Here is a 26,336-nt window from a genome sequence, read left to right on the forward strand (position 1 = left end):
GCAATGCTCAATTATTTGTGCAGCAGGAACACCTAATAACATTCATGAATTTAATATTTAATGATATTTAACAGACTGTTAATAAAGGTCACAACTGGTTTTGCAGGCTTGAGTTTGTACTCTCACACACAACATACTATAGTAAGAAAATTGTGCATCCAGATACTCTGCATTGTTTTTATTAATATCATAACTGTTTACAGAAAAAAATCTAATATTATTATAATGCAAAAAAGAAAAGAAAAATTGACATACAAATACAACCAGTAAATAAAGAGTTTAATTTGATGTAGTTTGGGTCAAAGTTTCAAAGTGGTAAAACTTCAATGTTCACATCTAACATTTCATCTGTCAACTTTTATCTACAATTTTTTTAGGCCATAATACTAAAAATATTGGAAATAAAATAGAGATAAGACATTGCTATTACTATGAATAGGCGACAATGCAAATGCTCATTATGGTCGCTCTGGCGACGGAAGTCCCGCCTTTTAGTTAAAATGAACCAATCATCAATCAATAAAGATGGATTGATGATTATCTGGGAGAGGAATCATGTGAGGCGTATAAATGAATTCAATTCCAGCATAATTTCAGTTAATGCTCTGCATTGATAAAGCATTAAAAAAATTCATGTCTGTATAATACTTAATAGTATATGAGCACTAATCACTTTTTATTAGTTTTAATCCGGCCGTAGTTAAGCATGTTTATGTAATAGGCATTTAAAGATGAATTTAAGCTCTTGGGTCAGAGATCTCTTCACACACTGATCCTTATGTGTTCAATGTGAATAAATGGCTCGATAAATTACAGTCAAACTCTGCAAACATCTACTCTAAAAATCAATACCCCATTTGGCAGAGTTCCCAATGTTGTACAGTACAGCAGAGAGGTGAAGCAAAACTCCTGCACTGAAAACCTGATGGGATTCATCTTGACATAAGTCTGAGATTTTACTATTCATTTTAACTGGCTTTAGTAATGCATTTATAGAGTTTAATCTTACACATGTTCAAGTTTATAAAGTCTTGTCATAAACATTTTTAAAAATCTTAAATGGACTAAATTAAAAGAAACTTGCATGTTTTTAAAATGTATAGATTCTATGTATGCATTAATTGTGTCAATGGGACTATCCTGGTCAAATAAAAAAATAAATGTTTTAAGAGCCAAAGAATGGACACACCATCTAACAACTAGACTTAATGGTTAAGAAAAATACAACCCACGAAATGCGTATAAATAGCACAATTTATTTTTATTTTATGTGCATATGATACGCCAATCTTCCCATTTACTTAATACGGCACATCTTTTCACTTCGCTTTATATATGTTTTTAACCATTGTCGGTTTAGTTTGGGTTTAGATTTGAGATTTGCTTTAGGATGTCATTTAATGTATAGGTTTCTTCATGTTTTTGTCTATTTTTAAACCATGGTCGCTTGGAGTTGGGGTTAGAATTGGGGATTGGATTAGGATGTCATTTTTGTAACAAAAAATTGTTTTAACCCCAAAACCAAGCAACAACAATAGTTAAAAAACTGAGAAAAGAAAATAATATATAAAAAATGACATGTTAAGATGCGGCGTATTACTTGAACGGGAAGAATTGGCGTATCATATGGAAGCAAAATTGCATATTTTTGCACGACTTTTCACACTCTATTTATACGCATTTCATGAAAATGGGCTGGAAAAATTACATATTTTAAAAACATATTGTAATTATCTTTAAGTATACAACAGTGCTCTGAATTAAAGCATCTGTCAAATGCATAAATGTACTCTTCATTGTTATATTGTTAACTCAAAGTAATGACTTGCATTAATGTAATGTTCCTGTAGCTCATTTGGTAAAGCGGTGCAATAGCACGGATTCGATCCTTAAAAAACACATTGACTGATAAAATGACTAAAACTGATTGAATGTATACACTTAATATTGTGTATAATATTGAGTTGGTTAAACCCGTGCTTGTGTAAATATTGGACAGAACCAATTGTAAGGTTGTAAATAAACGCATGGCGAGTTGTTTTAACCTAAATGCTGAGTTGTTGTAGAGTACCAACAAACCAACATAGGATTAAAAGTTGATTCTGTCCAATATTTACCCAACCACAGGTTAAACCAACCCAAAAATCTTTATAGTGTACCTTGTAATGCACTGTGAGTCGCATTGGTTAAGCATCTGCCAAATGCATACACGTAAATGTAAAAAAAAACGCAATAAGAGATTCATGATTCGTAAGAGTATTTTGTAGATCAGGCAACATGTGTGTTATCTATACATTGTCTTTGCACCCAGTCTCTCTCATCACCTGATTCAGTATGAAAACTTTAAATCATAATTTTTATTTCTGTGGTACTGTAGATTCATGAGCAATGCTGGAAATGCTGTCAGAGTATTTCATTATGTCATTCGATTGAAAAATGTAGATGTTAAAAAACCATCAACCATTAAAATTATTTGGTTTCAGTAATTTAAAAAAATGAAACTGATTGATTTCCAACTCTACCAGGAGCTCAGAACTGAACAAATGATTAAGGCTCAAACAGACTTTGGGGAAATGAAAGAGGTTTGAGTCGCACCTTTACTGTAATAGTGAATCCAGATGAGTAAAGCGGGTTTTCCCGGTCCAGCTGTCCGCTAACAGTGAGAGATCCACTGATGTAATCCAATGCAAACATGCTGTTGGTGTTCCCTGATGAACAGAATAAAACAGACAAGATCATTTAACCATTTATTTAACCTGTAACTCAGTTGGCAGAGCATTGCATTAGCAACACAAAATGTTGTGGGTTCGACTCCCAGAAAACACACATACCGATGAAACATACAGTATAAGCTTGAGTGCCCGTCATTGGATAAGATTATATACATATAGTATTTTATATAAATTGTTAAACTGTGATACTACAGGATCAAAAGTTTTTATTCAAGCTCTGATTCGTAAACACCAGAGGTGCCTAAACTAGGGCCAAGGTTGTTTCACTTTAAGTGCGCTATTTGCAAGAAGAGGCAACTGATATCAGTGATGACCCGCTGGCTTGGGGCGAAACAATGAGGCAAGATATTCTCTCTTGGTCACTCAAGGATGTAAAAAAGTATCGATCTGTGCTAACAGTACACCATCAGAACGCGTTTTTAGCGCGGCTGGAAACATTATAACCCCAAAAAGGTTCCTCACTTGTTGTTTCACGGATGGTAGTGCTACAATAAACACACACATACAGTAGGCGCTGATCCCATGGGGGCTCTGGTACTCGGATCGAGCAGCCACCGAAATGGCCAAACACATTCATTCAGTTGGTTCACATTTACTTTACATTTCGCATCTAAAACCACCCCTGAAAACATGACCGGGCCACTTTCCTCCTCTTCAAAGCGTTTGGGCTCTCCACAGCATCTTTATTGACACAGATGTTCATTTTTCTAATTAAACATTTTCTAAAAAAAAAAAATTCATTTGTACATTTTAATTGAAATTAAATGCAAGAAATTAAAGTGAATAAAAGGAAATTTTAAAATGATTGGCAAAATCATTATTTTTAACTTTGAAAATAAAACTGCATTAGTTATGCATAAACTAATTATTGTTTGCTTATTTCTTTTTTAAATATTAGAAAATTATAAATTAGGAGAATCAGGGCAACTTTAATTTTAAAGGTCACATTCTTTCTGATCCCATTTTTAAACCCTAGTTAGTGTGTAATGTTGCTATAATAGCATAAATAATACCTGCGCTGTAAAAAATACTTTTTTACTTAAATTTTTTTGTTAAATCAACTCAGATTTACAAGTCATGTCAACAGAGATGAGTTGTCACAACTTATAAAATATAGTTGAGAAAAGTCAACTTAAATTTATAAGGTTATAACAACTTACCTGTAGTTTAGTATAACAACTCTCTAGTCAAGATAAATAATAGTGAGTTGAAATGACTTGTAAACCCGAGTTGATTCAACAAAAAATTTTAAGGCAGCAAAGTATTTTTTACAGTGTGTAAAATGATAAAGCTTAAAGTTTACTGCCAGGCGATATATTTTCTTTAACAGATTACACCAATATAACACCATAACATTTACTTCCGGCCGCGGCTCTCAGTCAGGTTTGATTTTTGGCCCTTGGTAGGAAAAAGTTTGTGCACCCCTGGTATACACAGACTTCATTATTTGACACACTGGTAAATGTACAGTCTTACTATTAAGAGTGATGAAACCTCAAAAACTTTTCAGTTCACACTTCAGCGAATAGGTCAACAAAAATCCTCCTCTAAACAGCAGATGTCAAATAAATTCCTCGTCTGTAATGTCACGAAACAGCAGGCTTCCAACTAAGCAAACAGCGGTCCTGTTAATTAATCCATTAATCCTGCTACTGTAGTTTAACCCTGCTGGTTTTAGGTAACAGTGCTCAGAAGAAATATCCAAAAATTGGGTACAATGCAATGTTAATCTGTGGTCTTTCATTGTTATATCGCCTCTTTAAACTGCTCATCTCATTAATGGTAACACTTCATATCGATAGACCTTTTACAAACTCTAAGCAAAGTCACTTTTAGGGAAGTCGCGCCACTCGGCAGCCATCTTTGGAACGTCTCCAGGCAGACTACAGTCCTATCTTGAATACTTATTGAATAGCCACTGAATGTTTCACTAAATTGTCCTGTTGTTCCCCCATCTTTTTCTCTCTCTATCCATTTCTCACAGCTGTTGTGTGTCTGTTCACTGCACACAAGTGAAGTCCAGCAGATGGACCGCAAGGCCAGAATGATCTATATCTCCTTCTCTTGACTTTCATTTGTATTCAGAGACAGCTTCATTTCTTAATTTATAAAATCATTTACTACTTAAGATCACTGCTCCATCCATCCTTTCTTCATTTTCCTACCACTATTCCTAAAGCTCTTTTCCTCCTCTTGATCTCTCAATTCATCCACCTCTAAATTCCCACATCCCCATCATTTCATTCATCCCCATTGGCAGGCACTCAAACTCTCATTCTTCAATCAGGCCCATCTCATCTTGGGTGTTCGCTATTGTTATGCTAAATTGAACGCAGTCACATCACGGCAGCGTCTGTATTGGATTGAGACGGAGCTTGTTGCGCATGCATGAGCGACTCGGAGCCGCCCCACAGAGATAGACGTGATTTCTACACTCAAAAAGCAATCTGAACCACATGCGTAATGGAAATCAAACAATGGGAATACCCAGATTGATTGAGAGCGCTTGAACCGAGCCTACGCTTGTGTGTCTGCAATCCTGAATATATTGACTCCTCTGGGCATCGGCAGCCAATTAGAACGCTCGCTTTTAATTCACTTTCCCAAACTGCCCAGCGAGAGATCAAACGGGCAGCCGCGAGTCGTGCCGACCCAATTGATTCATTAAAATTAGCATGTTTGCCTGTTCACTGGAGTCTGACCACTGACAGCAGGTTGATTTGAAAATGATAATAATCCTTATCTGGCAATGCAAATCTATTTCTTAAAGGAAAATGCAGAGTCATTCTGAAGGAGCTGTGAGGAGGCAATATTTATAGGCTTAGTTTTATGAGGGTTACAGGATCAAAGAATAGTGATGAGTTGAAAAATTATGGACTTTATGGAAATATATTTTCACCAATGACTCAATGAAATGTCGAACGGTCACAAAGGTTAGACTGTGTGACTACATTAACACAAAACTTTTCTAAAAAATGACATTTTTGTCATTATTTACTCACCTTAGTGTCATCACATTTGTTTTTTAGACAATTCATAGCGACCAGAAAAAAAATAAATGAAGTACTATATCTTAAGAGTAGTCTATATGACCCAACAGTTAATTCTGTCCAATATTTACCCAACCATGGGTTAAACTAACCCAACAAGTAAGTGATGAAGATTCTTAACCATCTTTACCCTGTAAAATGCTGTCAATCTTAACTCTGCTGGGTAATTTTTAACCCAATGCTGGGTAAATATTGGACAGAACATATGTTGGGTTTTAAATAAACCTATGCTGGGTTGTTTCAACGCAAAGCAGGGATGTTTCAACTCATGGTTGAGTTAACAACAATCCAACATGCACTCTAAAAATGGCTGGGTTATTTTTGACTCATAATGGGTAAATAGTGGACAGAACACATTCTGGGTTAAAAATGATCCAATGTTGTGTTGTTGTTATGCAACCATGGGGTATAATCACCCAGCAGTTGGGTTAAAACAACCCAGCATTGGGTCAATTTTAACCCAGTGGTGTATTCTGTCCCATATTTACCCAGCACTGGGTTAAAATTACCCAGCAAAAGTGGGGTTATCTTCAACCCAGCTTAGGGTCAAAAAGAAACTCAGTAACTGGGTTAAATCAAAGCATGAGATGTTTATATTTGACCCAACAATGTGTTAAAACAACCTAGCTCTTTGGTTAAATTGGTTAATTACAACACAATGGATTAGGTTCATTTTTTAGACCCAATGATAATTGAAAATAACCCTCAATCTATTATTAACAATGTAACAAAAAAATAAATAAATCGGACTGTTTTCTTTTCATTTTTTAAAGAGTATAGGGGCGCTAGTGACCCAATGTATCTAGTTTTAAGCGATTAATTATTAATATATAACATATATTTAATATATATTATACACATTGTAAAAACAAGTCTTTGTCTTTACATATTAAAACTATAAAATAAGCATTCTGGGAACCAGAAATCCTCATCAACCTTTTTATTTTTTTCCTTCAGATTTGGATTCCCAGAATGCTTTGCATGAGGCTGTCATTTTAGTTGTATTCTGTAAAGATAAAGACTTGTTAATGTTTATTACACGGCTCTCTGGAATGCTTGATTCTGATTGGTCAGTTGAGACATTTGCAGGTTCGTTCTTTTCAAATAATAACCGCTCCAAAGTAATAACGCATAGCCGGACTGTATGAGTAAAATCGCTCCGCGCCATATAAAGATTAATAAAGATTACTGTTTGGCGCCATCTTGTGACAAACACTGGAACATTTTGACATTAGTTTTAACATGTACGGAAAAAACAAAACATTTAAACAGTGGATAGAAGAACGAACAACGACAAGACACAGAGAGCTTACTGAGACTGAACTTGACATAGAGCATGACAGCTACGAAGCAAACACCAAAAAAAAATACAGAATGGGCATTAAAACTTCTCAAAGAAAAAAATGGAGACAGACAAGTATGAAGCAGAGGATCTTAATAAGGTATTACGATCATTTTATGCATCTGTGCAAAGTACCGCAGAAGGATAAAAATGTTAATTTAAAACAAATATGCCAATAAAATGTTTCAAATTCAAATTCATGTCCAGTTTTTTTCTTGAGTGGCAAGTAGCCGTGTAATAAGCGGGATAATGTAGAGGCAGCCGGTAGTTATTGGGAAATAAGCCCCTTCAGTGTGATACAAGACCCTCCGCTTCGCGTCGGGTCCTGATCACACTGTCGGGGCTTATTTCCCAATAACGGCTGCCTCTACATTATCCCTGTAACACCCGCCACTCATTCATCCAATGCCCAGAGGGCGCCATCGCCCGAATATTGACTGTGCTCTTACTCTCTGTCTACTTCCTGTGTTTCACTGTCTTAAGCCCCTGTTTGAGTCTAAGATGGCGCGAAGTATTGCCAGCTCACCACTGTCTCTACCAAGCGTTTTTGTCATTGCCTTCTGTGCTAACTACGTGTATGATTACTGCCTGTTTTTTTACTTGTTCTCTTGGATTGTGATTTGGACTTGTTTGTTGTACGGACTGCCTATTTGTTATCGATCTACTGCCTGCCTTTATCGACCACGATTCTCTGCCTTACCCATTGTTTATACTGTGTGTTCCTAATAAACTCTGCATATGGATTCTACCACTCCTCCGAGTCATTCACCGTTACAGAATACTTTGCCTGACCAGAATCCAGCGGAGATGTCACAACTACAGGCCGCGTTCGCTTATCAGAACGAGATGATTGCCGATTTTCAAACCCAGCTCTCGACACTACGGGCCGCGAACGACCATCTCACACGGTACATCCATTCTCTACCCACCAATCAACCTGAGACGGTAAGATTATCATTACCGGATAAGTTTGATGGAAAAGCGGAGAAATGCAAAGGGTTTATACGACAGTGCACGTTATATTTTGATAACCAACCAGAGGCCTTTGCACATGATAATACCAAGTGCTCATTCATGATGTCATTGTTTACCGGAAAGGCTTTAGAGTGGGCCGCGGCTGTATGGGACCAGGATGAAACGCTACGTACCTCATTTACTTACTTCTGTAAACAACTCCGTGAAGTTTTTGAGTATCCAGCTGGTGGACGCGACGAATCGATGCAGCTAGTGAATATCAGCCAAGGTAACCGCACTGCTTCTGAATATGCTGTTGACTTTCGCACGATCGCAGCACAGAGTGGATGGAATGAGACGGTGTTAAAGCCGATGTTTAAGCGGGGTCTTCACCCAAGGATTCAGTCAGAGATTGCGTGTAAGGATATTGACATGGATTTGCATCAACTAATTTCTATGGCCATTCGCATTGATAACCTCCTTCGTAACAGCCCCACAAGCCATTTGACCATGTTAACATCTGCATCTGCTTTGAGTCCATCTGAAGCCGCTGAACCTATGCAAATTGGATTCACGAAACCATCCATGGAGGAACGGGAACGGCGACGCGTTAACAGGCTCTGTTATTACTGCGGTCAGGCCGGACATCAGTGCCGTTTTTGCCCAAATAAACCCTCTTCAAGCAAAGTGAGTATTAATTTCACTAATCTGCTTCATAGATGCTTTACCCTACTGTTAACCCTCTCTTACGCAAGCTCTACCCAATGTGTTTCAGCGTTAATAGATTCTGGATCTGCATTAAATCTGCTTCACCATGAATTGGTTCATCAACTTCATATCCCTCTAGTGCCTTGTATACCACCTATTAATATCACTGCTATCAATAGCCAACCCATTGGAGACGGTATTACCCATCAGACAATTCCCATTACAGTCAAGATTGGTCTATTCCACACTGAAACCATCTCATTTTATGTCACTAACAGACCTCAAAATCCAGTTGTTCTAGGAAATCCATGGCTTGCTATCCATGACCCACAAATTTCATGGACCTCCAGAGAGCTGACTAGGTGGTCGTCTTACTGTCAAAATAATTGTTTACAAGGTCAAATTCACTATTCATGTCTCACCACAAGTATTGAAAGCCCTGTAACCAATGAATCAGTCTATATTCCCACAGAATACCAGGGATTCAGTGAAGTCTTCAGCAAAACTAAGGCCACTAAACTGCCTCCACATCGCCCCTGGGACTGTGCCATAGACCTTCTACCCAACACTTCACCACCTAAAAGTAAGGTTTATCCATTAACCATACCAGAAACACAGGCAATGGAACAATACATTGAAGAGGCTCTCGCATCAGGTTTCATCCAACCGTCCAAATCACCAGCGGCCTCGGGATTCTTTTTTGTAGAAAAAAAGGATGGAGGCCTTCGTCCCTGCATAGATTATCGTGGTCTGAACTCTGTAACAGTCAAGAACAGTTATCCACTGCCACTAGTCCCCTCTGCATTAGAACAACTACGTGAAGCCACAATCTTCACCAAACTTGACCTCCGTAGTGCATATAATTTAATCAGGATCAGGGAAGGGGACGAGTGGAAGACGGCATTTGTGACCACTAGAGGGCACTATGAATACTCTGTGATGCCGTATGGTCTTTGTAATGCACCGTCTGTATTCCAGTCATTCATAAATGAAATATTCAGAGACATTCTTAATCACTATGTCATAGCATACATTGATGACATTTTGATTTTTTCAAAGACACGTGAGCAACACATTCAACATGTGAAGGATGTTTATCTCGTTTATTGGCAAACCAATTATATGTGAAGGCGGAGAAGTGTGAATTTCATGTATCCAACACTAATTTTCTAGGTTACAAGATTAGCCACCATGGAGTAGATATGGATATAAAGAAAGTTGAGGCAGTTACTGAATGGCCACGTCCTAACACAATCAAAGAACTACAGCGATTTCTAGGATTCGTCAATTTCTACAGAAGGTTCATCAGGAACTACAGCTCGATTGCAGCCCCGCTCACATCATTACTAAAGGGTAACCCCAAGACAATACTGTGGACACCCCAAGCCCAGTCAGCATTTGACAGATTAAAGACCAGCTTCACCACTGCTCCAATACTAAAACATCCAGACCCTGAAAAGCCATTTATTGTGGAGGTGGACGCTTCGGATGTGGGCATCGGAGCAGTATTATCTCAGAGGCATGGCATTCCAGGTAAAACTTATCCATGTGCTTTCTTTTCTAGAAAATTAACAACAGCAGAAAAGAACTATGATGTGGGGAACAAGGAACTACTTTCCATTAAAGAGGCCTTGGCTGAATGGAGACACTGGTTGGAGGGAGCCCGCTGTCCATTTCAGGTGATCACGGACCATAAAAATCTGGAGTACATTAAGAGTGCAAAACGTTTAAATCAAAGGCAAGCCAGATGGTCATTATTTTTCACGAGATTTCAATTCACAGTAACATATCGTCCGGGAAGCAAGAATGGTAAAGCAGACGCCCTATCAAGAAGATATGAATCTGAGGAAAAGGTCACCTGTCAGGGGCCTATATTACCACCGTCAGTGATTGTGGCACCGATCCGTTGGGACATCATGGAGGAGATTCAGAGACAACAACAGAATGAACCAACACCGCCTGGATGCCCACCAGCACGGCAATATGTTCCTAAGGCCCTTCGTCAACGCGTCATGCAGTGGGTACACACATCTTTGAGCTCTGGACATCCGGGTATTCAAAGAACGGAAGAACTGGTGCGTAATTCATTTTGGTGGACAAATTTATCTAATGACATCTCTATGTATGTTCAGGCTTGCAGTGTATGTGCCCGATCCAAAACACCACGAAAACTTCCAGCTGGTCTTCTGGAACCACTACCCATCCCGCAGCGGCCATGGTCTCATGTGGCAGTGGATTTTGTCACAGATCTTCCTAGTTCTGAGGGCTACACTACTATTCTGGTAATCTGTGACCGATTCTCTAAAGCCTGTCGTTTTGTACCATTAAAGGGCCTACCTACAGCCATGGAAACGGCACAAGCATTATTTCAGCATGTTTTTCGAAATTATGGTATACCAGAGGATATAGTCTCTGACAGGGGCCCACAATTTACATCTCGTGTGTGGCAAGCATTTTGCAAGCACTTGGACATTAATGTGAGCTTAACATCAGGGTATCACCCCCAAGCCAATGGCCAAGTGGAAAGAGTTAACCAAGAATTAGGACGCTATCTGAGGTCATACTGTAGCCAAGAACAGGAACGTTGGGCTGAATTTCTTCCTTGGGCAGAATACGCTAGGAACTCATTAACTCATTCATCTACAGGTCTCACCCCCTTTCAGTGTGTACTAGGATTCCAACCACCCATGTTCCCTTGGTTTGGTGAACCATCTGAAGTTCCTGCGGTGGACGATTGGGTCAGAAGAAGCGAGAGGGTGTGGGAGAGCGCCCATGTGAGGTTACAAAGAGCAATCAGAACTCAGAAGATTAAAGCAGACCGCAGGAGGCGTCCCCATCCCAACTATCAACCGGGTCAGAAAGTATGGCTATCCACAAGAGATCTACGGTTGCGGCTACCCAGCAAAAAACTCAGTCCACGGTATGTAGGCCCCTTTCGTATTTTGCAACAAATAAATCCAGTTACATACAGATTGGAGTTGCCTGCTCATTATCGCATTTCTCCTTCGTTCCATGTGTCATTGTTGAAACCTGCTCACCCGGCTCCTGGGACTGCCACTGAGGAGAGAGAACCGCCCCCGCCACTGGATGTTGATGGAGCTCCGGCTTACCTGGTAAGGGATATCATGGATTCCAGAAGGCGGGGGGGCCGGCTACAATACTTAGTGGACTGGGAGGGCTACGGTCCTGAAGAAAGATCTTGGGTACCCGCTAGGAACATTTTGGACCCATCTTTGACCCGGGACTTCCACCGTGCTCATCCCAATCGTCCAGCACCACGACCAAGGGGACGACCACGAGGAACACCTGGAGGTGTTCCTAGGGGAGGGGATTCTGTAACACCCGCCACTCATTCATCCAATGCCCAGAGGGCGCCATCGCCCGAATATTGACTGTGCTCTTACTCTCTGTCTACTTCCTGTGTTTCACTGTCTTAAGCCCCTGTTTGAGTCTAAGATGGCGCGAAGTATTGCCAGCTCACCACTGTCTCTACCAAGCGTTTTTGTCATTGCCTTCTGTGCTAACTACGTGTATGATTACTGCCTGTTTTTGACCTTGTTCTCTTGGATTGTGATTTGGACTTGTTTGTTGTACGGACTGCCTATTTGTTATCGATCTACTGCCTGCCTTTATCGACCACGATTCTCTGCCTTACCCATTGTTTATACTGTGTGTTCCTAATAAACTCTGCATATGGATTCTACCACTCCTCCGAGTCATTCACCGTTACAATCCCTTACTTAATGTTCATTTAACTATGAACAAACAGTTGCCAGTAAATAACATAGATTTAAATCTACAATAACTTAATGGCAAACATCTGCCAGTAATACTGTAATTACTACAGAAATTTGTAACAGTGCAGCACAATTATGTTAATTATGAAAGAATGTTTTTATTCTGGTGACTGAAATTATTTAATTAAAAATGTTACAGTGCATAAAAAATCAGTGTGCAATTTTTATGTGGCATATTTTTGCATCTGTATGACTAAAAAGACCAAAATATAATGAAATAAGCTTTATCATTTTGTAATTGTTAATAAAATATTTAGACATTTTTATAGTAATGGTGTCATTTAGAGATCCATCTGTGTTAGATATGCATTCTGGGTTGCTAAAGACCTCAATACAATGTAAGTGAAAGTTGGATCAACTTAAAGAAATTACTTTAATGGGTAACACTTAAAAAAGTTGAAGTCAACTCAATTTTTCTCACTTTAAGGTGAATCAACTTAAAAAAAAAAACTTTTTAAATTAAAGGGATAGTTCACCCAAAAAATAAAATTCTGTCATCATTTACTCACTCTCATGTTTGTGGGCCTATTTATTTCCATAGTATTTCTTTTTCCTACTATGGAAGTCAATGGGGTCCATGAACGGTTTGCTTACAAACATTCCTCAAAATATCTTTCTTCATGTGCATCAGAACAAATAAATTTTTAAGGGTTTGTAACAACATGAGATTGAGTAAATGATGAACTATTCCTTTAATTATTAATATTTTAAGTTAATACAACTTTCACTTTTTACAGTATGTATTACTGTTTGGCAAATTTAGGTGTTAAATAGAAAAACACTAATTTTAGTAAACAATGAGCTAATTTTAGATGGGTCAACTATTCTTTTGACTATAAGGGCTATGGCAGTTCATGTGTATAAAAAAAGGTTAAACCGAGAGCTGTTTTTACATTAGTGTCAGATAAACAGTCTCTTCAGAAGAGCCGAATGATGATGCGTTCTGGCTGACAGAACAAAACTCTTCCCCACAGACACTGACATCTCATCAACACACAAAGGTGACAGCAGAGAGAATCCTCTCTGTTTGAGAAATCAAGCTCGACTGAAGTTGATGGAGAGAATAAAGAGAAGAGTTTGAGTGAGTGGAGCTCTGTGTGAGATGAGATATCTCAGCCACTTTAATCCCACTGAAAGCCATCAGCTAAGAGAGTTCAGCCATAGCAGTCACACCAAACACTGCCCTATACTGTTTAATACACATCAGATGCTGGGGATACTTCTCGTTTCACACTGTAATGGAATGGATATAAAATCTATTAAAACATTTAATTTATCCAAACCATGAAATTTAATTTAACACTATTGTAAGTCAATATTTATTATACTGCACGTCGGTACTTTTGTAAGTGAAACTGACTTATTATATACCCACCTACCTACCTATCTATCTATATCTGCCACTATATTTTTGTATCTTCCAAGCAGTCAACCTTGTTGATGTATGTCAGGGCTAGTCCACTGGCGGCAAGCGGGCCAAAAGCGGCCCTCCAATCATCTTTATACAGCCCACCCTCATTACTGGTCATTTTTGTCTGATTTAAAATCAGCGTGGTTACTTTAACCTTCTAAGACCCGAGCTTTGATTTGTCTTTTTTTTTCAGATTTCTTCCAGCTATTTTGGGGTTAGGAAGAACCAATAAATATAATAACCAAATATTTTCCTTTGAACATGAAGGATTGTAATTGTCCATGTTTGTGTACAATAGGTTCCAGTTTCACAGAATTAAGTTTTATGGTGCCAACAACAAAGAAATTTGATGTCCACATAACTGACATTCATAGATTTAAAGGGCCCATGGCATGAAAATCTGACCTTTTCCATGTTTAAGTGCTATGATTGGGTCCCCAGTGCTTCTATCAGCCTTGAAAATGTGAAAAAGATCAACCCGGTAACTTAGTTTTGGTAAACCATTCTCTATACAAGCACATGAAAAAATAGGTCGTTGAAATTTGGCTCTCCTTGTGATGTCATAAGGAGCTCTTATTATAATAATACCGCCCCTTGGTCTGCTCTACCCAACCACAACACTGCCATTTAGTGCAGAGAAAAGCACAATTGAGTTTTAATTGCAACAAACCACCATCATTGTGATCAGTGTTTGAATTTCATCAGCTCATTTTGCATTTTAAAGAACACACCCAAAACGGCACATTTTTGCACACACCTACAAAGTGGAAATTTTAACATGCTATAATAAATTATTTATATGGTATTTCGAGCTAAAACTTTAGATATGTGCTCTGGGGACACCAAAGATTTATTTGACATCTTAAAAAAGTCTTGTGTCATGGCCCCTTTAAGGCTCTTGCGCACAAATTAATTTTCTTTCCCATGTTGACACAGATTTACGATTAAACTGAAATTTTATTACGACTGCCAGTAGGGGGCGAACTCCAGCAGTTGTGTCCGAATGAAGAGTACAATGGAAAAGTGGTTTAGCCTATTTATCTTACAAATTTTTTTTTAAAAATCATGCAATTTTAGTCATTTTATTACGACTGCCAGTAGGGGGCGAACTCCAGCAGTTGTGTCCGAATGAAGAGTACAATGGAAAAGTGGTTTAGCCTATTTATCTTACAATTTTTTTTTAAAAATCATGCAATTTTAGTCATTTTATTACGACTGCCAGTAGGGGGCGAACTCCAGCAGTTGTGTCCGAATGAAGAGTACAATGGAAAAGTGGTTTAGCCTATTTATCTTACAATTTTTTTTTAAAAAATCATGCAATTTTAGTCATTTTATTACGACTGCCAGTAGGGGGCGAACTCCAGCAGTTGTGTCCGAATGAAGAGTACAATGGAAAAGTGGTTTAGCCTATTTATCTTACAAATTTTTTTAAAAAATCATGCAATTTTAGTCATTAAGAGAAGACTGGCTATATGTTGTGAATACTTGAAATGTAACAATTTATGAAAGTTAAACAGTTATAAACAAAATACATTATTTACACTTGTTAAACTTACATTTGGCTCTTGCAATGTTTAACTTAAATTATTTTAAAAACATAAAAAAAAGAAAATACGGGTTTTAATATATGACCTATAACAAAAAGTAACAAAAACAACATAAGTTATAACATATATAAAAATATATACATAATAGGTAAAAGTAAAAATATATAAAAGGTAAAAATAGGTGTTAAAGTTTGGCCCGCATCATATTTACATTTTTAAAACATGTAGTTGAAGACCCCTGATGTATGTACACTTCATTTTTAAATGTACCCCTATATGTACAATTACTTAGTCATTTTATCAAGCAGGTTTTCTTCATTATTTAGTCCAAATCATGCACTGCAAAATCTTTAACTATAAGTATTTTTAGTGCAAGAAATTAATATTTTTTTTGTTTTTAAAAATAACTTTACACCTTCAGACTAAAAACTACTGTAAAAAGGGTTATAAGATCATGAGAATCATTTTAGTGATGTGATCCTAAACTACACTGTAAACAATTTCTGTAGAAATTACAGTATTACTGTGTATTACTGGCAACTAGCTGCCAATAACTTACTGTAGATTTTACATTTTTGTTATTTACTGAAAACAGTTTTTTCAAAGTTAAATGAACATGAAACATTTTCAGTCTTTATCTTCTACAGTAAGTTACTGGCAACCAGCTGCATAATTACAGCAAATTTTTTACAGTGTACTATCACAAACTGTACAGTACCACTGTAAAATAAATATAAACAGTAATATTTCCATTTTTTTTTTTACAAATAACAGTATAATATTGTAGCGTATTTATGCTAAGGACTACTGTAGTTTTTACAGTAATTTGACTGTTTGACTGTAGCAACTACTGTATAATTGTTGCCAGTAAGTTACTATTAAAGCACCACTAAAGAGTTTTTGCTCTTTGCTCCCCCTACAGGTTGGAAGCAGAATTGCCCATTACCACTGTCGTAAATAATTTAGCCTACTGCAGCAAAGCTGGCTCTGATTGGATTGTAGGTCTGCCGTAAAGCAAGTTTTTGTAGTTTTCACTCGAACTACAGGATGGTTGGACCTGATGGTTGGAAACTTCTTTAGTGCGGTTTTGGATAGAGGGCTGCAAAGCGAATGTGGAAATGCCGTTCACCCTGTTTCGAGGGGATGAATGATTGAAACTTTTTAGGAAACGTTATTTTAAGGTAAAAAAACTCTTTAGTGTTGCTTTAATATGAACATTTTACAATATGGTAGTGTATATAAACAAAAATGCCTTTTTTTAGGAAAGCTTCTGGTCTTATTGTACATGATTTTATTTTGCAATTTTTACATTTAGAATGTTTATAGAAACAACAACTTAGATAAAGTTATATTTACCCCTTTATATTTTAACTCCCTGGGGTCTAAAAACGCAGCCCGAATTTTGACGTGTTTTCTCCTTATCAGAATCAACTTAAAATACTCCATCATTAATAATCATACACTTACGTGTTTGACATCATTTGAAACTGTGAAGGGTCTTCTTTAATTTGTGTACATTCACAATAACATCAAATCTTTGTGTTTTTGTCAAATAAAGAAAAGGTGCGCATTCAGACATTTCTGTCTCTGTCAGCTGTCTCTTAAAACACGTTACAAAAATCAACTCCGCGAATACTCGTCACACAAACATGATACACATATCCAAAGAAAGACTGAAGTGTCTACTTTTAATCAAGCTAATTATAACCAAAAACAAATATTGCCTGTTTATATAATCTGTATTAAAGTAACAAGAGTACTGTTTTTCCTGGCTGACTTTATTATCTCTAATGCGGTCACGCCCACAGGCGGTACCCGCTATTCACTTTGTCATGAACAGACGAACAGTTCAAACAATGACAAACAAAGTGTAAAGTTTTATCAGATTTAAAAACTTTAGGAATGTGAGGAATATCTTCATTTATGTCTGGACACATCTTAATCTCCCTCAAACCATGTATCTCTATTCTGGACCCGCACATTAAACTATTTTAAAGTATTTGTGTTACCATAAGATTTTACCTATTAAATTTACATATTTAATGTCAATGAGCAATGACTATCATTTAACTTTTTGTGTTGTTCGACATTTCCATGTAATACATGACATGCGTAGTTAAAAAGGCTTTCCTGAAATATTCCTCATCTAAACACTAAACCCTGCTTATGTTCACACGCTGCCTTCCAGACAGCACTTGTTTACCTTCTGTATGTGAAGGAGCTGTAAAATCAATTAAAGTCACAGTCCATCATCTGTATGTCTGAGCTCAGCTGAAGCACTAAATGCTAAAGAAGAAGGAGAACGATACTTCACTGCCCTCAGCTTCTGTTCGAGTGTCGTCTGCTATCTCCCGGTTTCAGACTGATTTACTACAAGAGCCGAGCACCAGCCTTGATCTTAGCCGTACTAACAGAGCGACACAAATTAGCTCACGGATACGGGTTAGGAAACCTGCGCGGCAGATAGCACGCTTTGTCGCATCTATCAATTCAGTCAGGCACCAAATTAGTGGAGAAGCAGTGAATTAGTGAATTATTTCATTAGGCTGTCAACGAGCAGGCAAGGAATGGAGGCGAGGGAAATTTCAAACAAACATTGTGACTTTAAAAAAAGTGTGCAACCCTTAATATCCTTGTCAAAATGTCTTTTGATTTATATTCTCCACCCTTTCTTTGTTTTTCAGTCTAAATAAGACATTAATGAACTGGAGAAGAATGCCAAAACCTATGCTTTTTTATTGAATTTTATAACATTTTAATTTAACCTAAGCCACATCCCCCCTTCAATACAGCCAACAGCTTGGGTTATGTATTATCACATTGAAACAGCTCAAATGCATGACAAATAACCAATTGTTTCCTCTTGGATCTTTTCTACCCCAATGCCTTAGTTCCCACGTGCACACACACACTTACAGCTTCATAAAGCTCTCCCACTGTATATCTACTGTAATAGTGCCGGCGCTTAGCGCGCTTGTGTAATAAAAGAGGGCAGCGTGTGGGCATGTTGACAGAGTCTGGGGCACAAGAGATTAACCTCAAGCCAGACCTGTCAGTAGTCACTGCATACTGGGCCAATGCCAGTCCATTGTTGGCCGGAGAATGGGGTGGCTGTGAGGCCACTGAAGGTGAGGGAGGGAGCGCAACCCTTTGGGTAATTATGGAGGATTGAGGCCAATAGGTGGAGAGCTGCTGAGGAGACAAATTGAGTCCTAGCAGATGTGACTGTGTGCGTTTGTGGTTGTGCAGGAATGACGGGGCTACACAAACACACACAAACATAAACACACTCTCTCAAGTATTGTATGTTACAAAGGTGAGGTGCATGTATTACACATGCAGATGAACTAAATGTTTATATTACTGGAATTTGTAAATCATCTAAAGCCGCATTTTCACTGCACACGACATACAGACACGATTGTCGGAGTCCACCCCCTAGTGGCACTCGTAAAGAAGTTTCAGTTTAATCGTATATAGGAGAGAAGCTTATTACAGCGCAAGAGCCTTCATTCCAATATTTACCATAGTTGAATAAATAAATGAACGCAAATGAATGAAAGAATAAACAGCTATGTATCTATAAACAAAGACTGCCAATATTTTTTCGAGAGAACATATGGAGACAAGATTAAAATAACATATACATATTAAATTAATAATACATTACTTGTCAGTAATAAATAGTTTTTATTAAGGATTCAAATGTTACTGATAAAGTTAAACAAATATGATTAATAATTTTCACCTCACACACAGTTGTTGATTGGAATACACTGAAATAGATCACTTCCGGTCGGCATATCGCATGCGATGTAGTCGCACAAGTTCAAATTTTTTAACGTATCCGACGCTCAAAACGGATACGAAAATTACGCATCCGCAGATGGTCGCCACCTCAGGCAGCCCCTTTCCGACTCTCTATAAGAAATGAATGACTTCCGGTTTATTGGCCGTCGTTTGCAGTGTTGTGGAAAGTTACTTTTAAAAGTAATGGATTACAATATTAAGTTACTCCCCAAAAAAGTAACTAATTGTGTTACTTAGTTACTTTTCATGGAAAGTAATGCTTACGTTACTTTTAAGTTACTTTTTCTTACTTGGCTGAGGCTTGATCTCTTTCAGGCCTTGCAGGTGTTTTTTATGATCGCAAAAATGTCAAGCTCTGGCCTGCAATCTCCATTTCTGACTCAAACTGTTCCCGCTCAGTTCTACGTTAATATGTTCAGTTAAATTCCGTACATTATTTTATTTTTTATTAAACTGAAAACTAACTTGCATTACTTTTTTTTTAAGTAACTCAAATAAGAATGTGTATATTTATAAAGTAATGCGTTACTTTACTCGTAACTTCAGAAAAGTAATATTATTACGTAATGCGCGTTACTTGTAATCCGTTACCCCCAACACTGGTCGTTTGTTGTGTGCAGTGAAAAGGCGGCTTGACTGTCAAATATCAAAGTTGGTAGAGCCTCATGTAAGCAGTGTGAAAGTCACATGCTCGAATCCAGAAAGTACATATACAAATTAAAAATAAACCTTTAATGCTCTTGAATTTGGTTATTAACAAAGAAATTTATAAAGGTTTGTAACAACATAAGAGTAAGTAAATGAAGACAGAATTAAAATTTTTGTGTAAACTATCCCTTTAATGACCGAACATGCAATATGATACATGCGCTTAACTTTAAAACCTAAAGGAGAACACCGTTTTTCAATACTGCACGCAGAGGTCAAAGTGCTGCAAACTAAGTGCTCTTCTGCCATACAATAACGTTCTCATTTTTTATTTGCTTAAAAAGTCCCCACGTTTTATTTTGTGCCACCATACTTATTCGTGTAACTACTCATGTAACAGTCTTTAACAGTGATGGGAATAATGGCGTTATAAGTAATTGGCGTTAGTAACTGCGTTATTTTTTTCAGTAACGAGTAATCAAATAAATTACTGTTTTCCCCGTTATAACGCAGTTATCGTTACTGACATTAAAATGCTGCGCGTTACTAAAATTGATCTCACTGTAGTGATATTCACCCGTGTATGCTCACTCTCTCAGCCAAACACTGTTGTTCTCTTGTGTGTGTGTTGGGAGAAACATAACTAATGCTGATTGGTGTGTCTGTGTGTTAGAGGGGGTGGGAGAACCACATAGCTGATGGTGATTGGCTTAGTTTCCATCGTTAGCCAACCAGAGGCAGAGTTCACAAACAGGCACGCCCACTCGCACAGTCCGAGTCTGAGCGAGCGAGCAGTGTAAAAAAGTCTGAGCAACTTTGTCACTTTGTCTCTAGATTTAGCAACTTTCTATCACTTTAGCGACTTTATAGGACAAATCTAGCTATCTTTTCTGACGTGGTTGGAGACATTTGTAGACTGACATGAAAATACGCGTCGATTTCTCTTCTCAACGAGCTGCGGTGCTGCTACTGACTGTGCCCCATCTCAAAGCACTGACATGCAGCCCGGTCATCGCGCATCAATCACTCCGAAAACACTGGCGACAGGGTGATGACAAGTACAACAAGCTCAAAGGTAGCGATCGCAAACACGAAGTATAAAGCACTACTTTTCCATTGTTGAGGTGAAAGGCAATAATGTTTGTGTAATGTGCAACTTATGCCCAGGAAGAAAAAGTCTCTCCACGTCTGTGGCAAGTAATTCTGATCTAATAAAGCACCTCAAATCGTCACATGCTGCCAAAAAAATAGTGATTTCTCTTTAGTATTCATTTTAGTCATTTAACATATTTAATTTGTAAGGGGTATTCAAGTTATTTGAAATATTCGATTTTTTTAAGTAACGCAGTAATTACTTTTCCTGGTAATTAATTACTTTTATAATAATGTAACGCAGTTAACTCAGTTACTATTTTTGAGAAGTAATTAGTAACTATAACTAATTACTTTTTTAAAGTAACGTTCCCAACACTGGTCTTTAAATAGGGAAAACATGGAAGTGTTTGGTGTCTTCTAAATTCATTCCTGTTTGGATCCTAAGGAATGAATGGGGCTAGGCTAAATGCTAACACATTCACGACGCGCAATACAAAGATTAAGTGCACGCATTGATGAAAGAGAGGTATGTATTAATTTGTCTAAGTTGAGGTAAGAACATAGTAAAATATTGAAAAATGGTGGTGTTTTCCTGTAACTATATGTTATTTTTAGCTGCTTGCACAAACGTTTCTTTTTATTGGAGGACAGACACATTCATTCATTTGTGAGATACAAGGGCAATAATCTGCCATATTCACAAAACGAAAGCTGAATATCTGTGACAGCTGGTACCGTTTGTCTTATTGTGACCCTTCCCCTGACTGCTCACGGTCCAATCAGATTAAGGGAGAGTACTGATTGACAGTTGCTCTGAGACTGGTCATCTACGAGAGCTCAAAGCAGCCATGATGGCTCTAAATTGCTTTGTGTGCTTCAGTGGCTTGACCAAACTGCCAATATACAGCGACAGCCGTCGACTATACGGACCACTGCGCCGTCACCTGTCACCCACACCTGTGGACGACGAGACTTCTTCACAATACAGATACACACAAGCACGCATATATTTCTAAATCTTTCATCCAGTACATGTATGAACAATGTATATCTAAACACAGTACCTGTTTCTCTTCTTCTCTATGTAGGCATTTTTTGGGCATAAGGAGTTGACAAAGACACCAGACTTTATAATAAGAGAAATCTGAAATCTGCCACTTTCCAAGAGGAAATCCTCCTTAATAACACTGAATTTAAAGCATGATAAAATATTGTGTTTGTGCATGTGTAAGTAAAGCAGCAATCCCTGACCAACAGTAAACACTTATTGAAATTCTGCTCACCTCTCTCTCTCTCTCTCTCGTGGAAAGAGATGAAAGGAGAGGGAGATTCAAACATGTGTAGCCATTATAAGAGAAAGACGAGCGAATAATCTGATGTGTGCGATCGGGTGTTTGATGAGACAAACACAAGCACACACACATTTACACTATATGTCAAAGTTTAATCACCGTGAACCACCGCGCAGCGCTTTCACAACACGACAATACGAAAGCAGCAGAAAAGCAGCAGTGTTGTGGGCCATAATTTGAGGGTTTGGGATTGGTGCCGAGTTTAGATGATTAAATGATTGCGATTCCTGCAGGCTAATGCGCTGTGTTATGAGAGCGTCTATTTAATGAGAATAATTTCCTAGCATTAGGAAAGATATCATAACCTCAGTCTCAAGTGACATTCGGATAAATCCGGCCCACACATACATGAAGGCATGGAGAACAATGCAGAATCAAATGAGCTGATACTTATGACAATATAACAATTATGCTTTTAAACAGGTCAACACACATACACACTACCAACATACATACTGTATTACACAACATGTGCACACATATTACACAAACACCCACACACGCTGATTTACACCTGTCATCCGTTTGTGTGTTTTCTTTTGTTATACGATGATAGCGGTCAACCACACCAGCAATCCTACATAATGCAAAATTTAATCTATAGGTTCTCCTCCGAAGGATTAAAAACAATAGGTTTGATTTAACCGAATACAATGATTTTAAAGAATAATACTTTCATCTTTAGACAAATGAATGAACAACACAGAGAAAAACACAGAATTCATTCAAGCAACTTGAGCTGAATTATTATAACCCTTTGGGCCTTATCTTGCACCCAGCGCAATTGACTTTGTCAGTGACGCATGTATCATTTCGTATTTTGCACGGGCACAAAGCGGGTTTTAACCTCCACAGACGCACGTCGGCAAACTAGGGAATAATCTTGCGCTCCCTGGGCGGTTCAGCGCAAAAAAGGAGGCGTGCTCCGGCGCAACCCATCTCTGATGCTATTTTGCAGTTTCAAAAAACAATTGCGCTACTAACCAAAAAAAACTAGTCTAAAGTCAGTGGCACGTTGCGCGTAGTTCATTATGCTATTTTAAGGGCGCATGCTTGACCATAATGTATAGCGTGCACAACGCGCATTGCTAATCTAATCTACACAGATGCAACAGTTATTTTTGCAAATCATAATACAATAAAAAATATAAGATAAGGGAACTCATTAAATCATAAATTGTTACAATAAAAAAATATTAATACATGAGATAAGGGAAATCATTGTGGTGAGCATTGTGGTGATAGTTTTTATTTATTTTTGTGTGGCTGCGTTAAACAATTATCATGCAAATAACGATTAAAATATTTTCATAAGTTTGTTGTGTGGCTGTATTACGTTTATTTTATCTAAATAATAATTAAAATGTTTTCATAAGAAACCTTAATGTATATGAACTTGATTTGTAAGTGTACTTTGAGGTTGGACCTTGCTTGCGTTTCTTGGGTCCGATTTCAAAGCCCCCAAACCCTTTCAGCGGTGAGGGTGGACGCAGCGATCTCCTCCTGTGTGCCATGGAACTTGCGCCCTTTTGCGTTTAAAGGGAATGTTGGATAGCGTTCTGATTGGTTTATTTGACGTTACGCCCAAACCACACCTATGAATAATGAACCTACTTCAGACCAACCCCTTATTGATATGCGCCTGGCGCAAGACTCATTTCTCCCGCCGGGAAAATAGCAACAGCGCCCAAGATCCGCCCACAAAGTCACATGCGCTTTGCGCTTCGCACTTGCGTTTCAGATCGTTAAAATAGGGCCCTTTATCTATTAAAAGGGACATTTCAAAACACTTTTATTAAGATATCAAATAAATCTTTGGTGTCCCCAGAGTACGTATGTGAAGTTTTAGCTCCATAAAACTTCTATAAAATACCATCTAGATAATTTATTATAACACATTAAAATGGACACTTTGTAGGTGTGAGTAAAAATCTGCCGTTTTTGGATGTGTCCTTTAGATCAGGGGCGTTGCTAGATATAAAGCTCTACTGGGCCACAGGCCCCCCATTTTTTTTACTTTTTTCTTGAAAGCCTGTGGTGTCCATAAGTGTGCAACACTTCTATACAATTTCCTTTGCTTAACCCACTATTCCTACACTGCAACAAGTACTGGGAAAAATAAACATGTATTTAAAAATATTTAAGGATTATAAGTCTTCATATGCTTAACATTATTAACATGTTTAGAGGCATAAAATGTTTGGAAATAATGACAGCAGAGAAAATATTTTGATGCACATTTGCATTTTACATAGCAATGATTAATAACTATATATATATTATATATTAAAAAAAATATATTTTTCGTTTTATGACTGCTACTAAAATAACTTATCTTAGTTACTGCTAACTGTTTATGTAATGTCTTAGAGCTAGTGAATTAAATATTAATTTTATATCTGAAAATACAGAACAGTATAACACATACATATTGATTTGCTCAGCAACAATGCAATTCCATAGACTTGACTGAGGTTTTCCTGAGATTTTTCCTCCAATGTTTAAGACCTGACTGGGTAAAGATGAAATTTGTCTTACCTCCTTAAACTCATCATCTCTCATTTTTGCTTCCCTTTCCCTGCTTTTCACAAACATTTCTGATGCCCATCACATGAGCCAATAACGAGTAAAAAAAAATCTTAGTATTATTTAGAAACTTACTTTAGTCTCGTCATGTTTTTTTTAGTCCCGTCATGTTTTCATAAGCCAACTTAATCGCGTAGCTTATCTGGGCTTTTGTTTGCGTCTGCGCGTGTCTGAATAGACGCACAGGGACATGAATTGGTGCGTGCACGCGTCAGTGCGACTGCTGCGCCGCTTTTTCAAACGAGAATTGGGTAACTACATTGCATATAGATCCATTGTGCCTCGGTTATATCTGAAAATTAATACGCAAGTTAACTGCTAAAATGTAAAGTTGAGATTTACACTGGGGCACAGAAGATTTACAGTGGGGCACGTGCCCCAGTAAAAGGGGTCTAGCGACGCCCCTGCTTTAGATGCAAATGAGCTGATCTAAATGGCATTGATGTGGTTGGATAGTGCAGATTAAAGGGACAATGTGTAATGTTTTAAGTATTTTATTAGTCAACATCAATGTCTTTATTCATAAATATGTCCTCATTGGTGTCAAATTACCTCCGACTTTTCTTTGTAAGCTTAGAATTTTTTCTCTTTATTTACATTGAACGGGTAAGTCCTAGAAGGCTTCCATGTCATTTCGCCATATTGAAAAACTAATAGCACAGAGGGACTATAAGCACTAGCCTACCAAAACACGTTTTCATTCAGAACACATGAACCAGCTGAAACCGAGAAGGAGATCAGTGATTAGATAACGGCTACCATAGTTGAAATACGCATTTGAAAAAGCGAGGCGCTAGAGAGCACTATTCGTTTGAATGCAAAATACAATTTCACCACTAGGTAGGGGAAAATCCTACTTATTGTCCCTTTAAGGGGTGACATCACAAGGGGAGCCAAATTCCAATGACCCAATTATAGCACTTAAACATGGAAAAGTCAGATTTTCATGATATGTCCCCTGTATCAATTTCCAATTCTGAAACTAGGGGTGTAAGGATACATCGTTGGATTCTGCTTGCTATGCTTCTCAATGAATTATGGCTTGCTATGCTTTTTTGAAATGCATGTTATAAACGATTGAAACAGTAATTTTAGATTGATAAGGACTTTCTAAATAGCCATAGTATATAAAATAGTTGTGCATAGTATTGTGATTCAGAATCAATATCAGGCAGGTATTATAGTGTGTATCGCGAAATATCAGAAACAAAAGTGGTTTTTACGATGAACACATTTGCTGCAACCCAAACCCGAGTACGATTGTTCCCGGCACCCTCATAAGCATTGGTTTCACATTAAGTTGA

The 26,336-nt window shown here is 37.8% G+C and overlaps 1 protein-coding gene across 1 annotated transcript in view; it reads right to left on the reverse strand.

Annotated features, from left to right (window-relative positions):
• cdh23 (cadherin-related 23) overlaps nucleotides 1-26,336 on the reverse strand; it is a 386,093-nt gene that overhangs the window by 196,615 nt on the left and 163,142 nt on the right. Inside the window, exon 10 of the mRNA XM_073873573.1 lies at nucleotides 2,596-2,708. Within this exon, the coding sequence (XP_073729674.1) occupies nucleotides 2,596-2,708 (113 nt within the window). The remainder of the gene's footprint in view (nucleotides 1-2,595; nucleotides 2,709-26,336) is intronic.

This window comes from Misgurnus anguillicaudatus, chromosome 11 (genome assembly GCF_027580225.2).
Source record: "Misgurnus anguillicaudatus chromosome 11, ASM2758022v2, whole genome shotgun sequence".
Classification (NCBI taxonomy): Eukaryota; Metazoa; Chordata; class Actinopteri; order Cypriniformes; family Cobitidae; genus Misgurnus; species Misgurnus anguillicaudatus.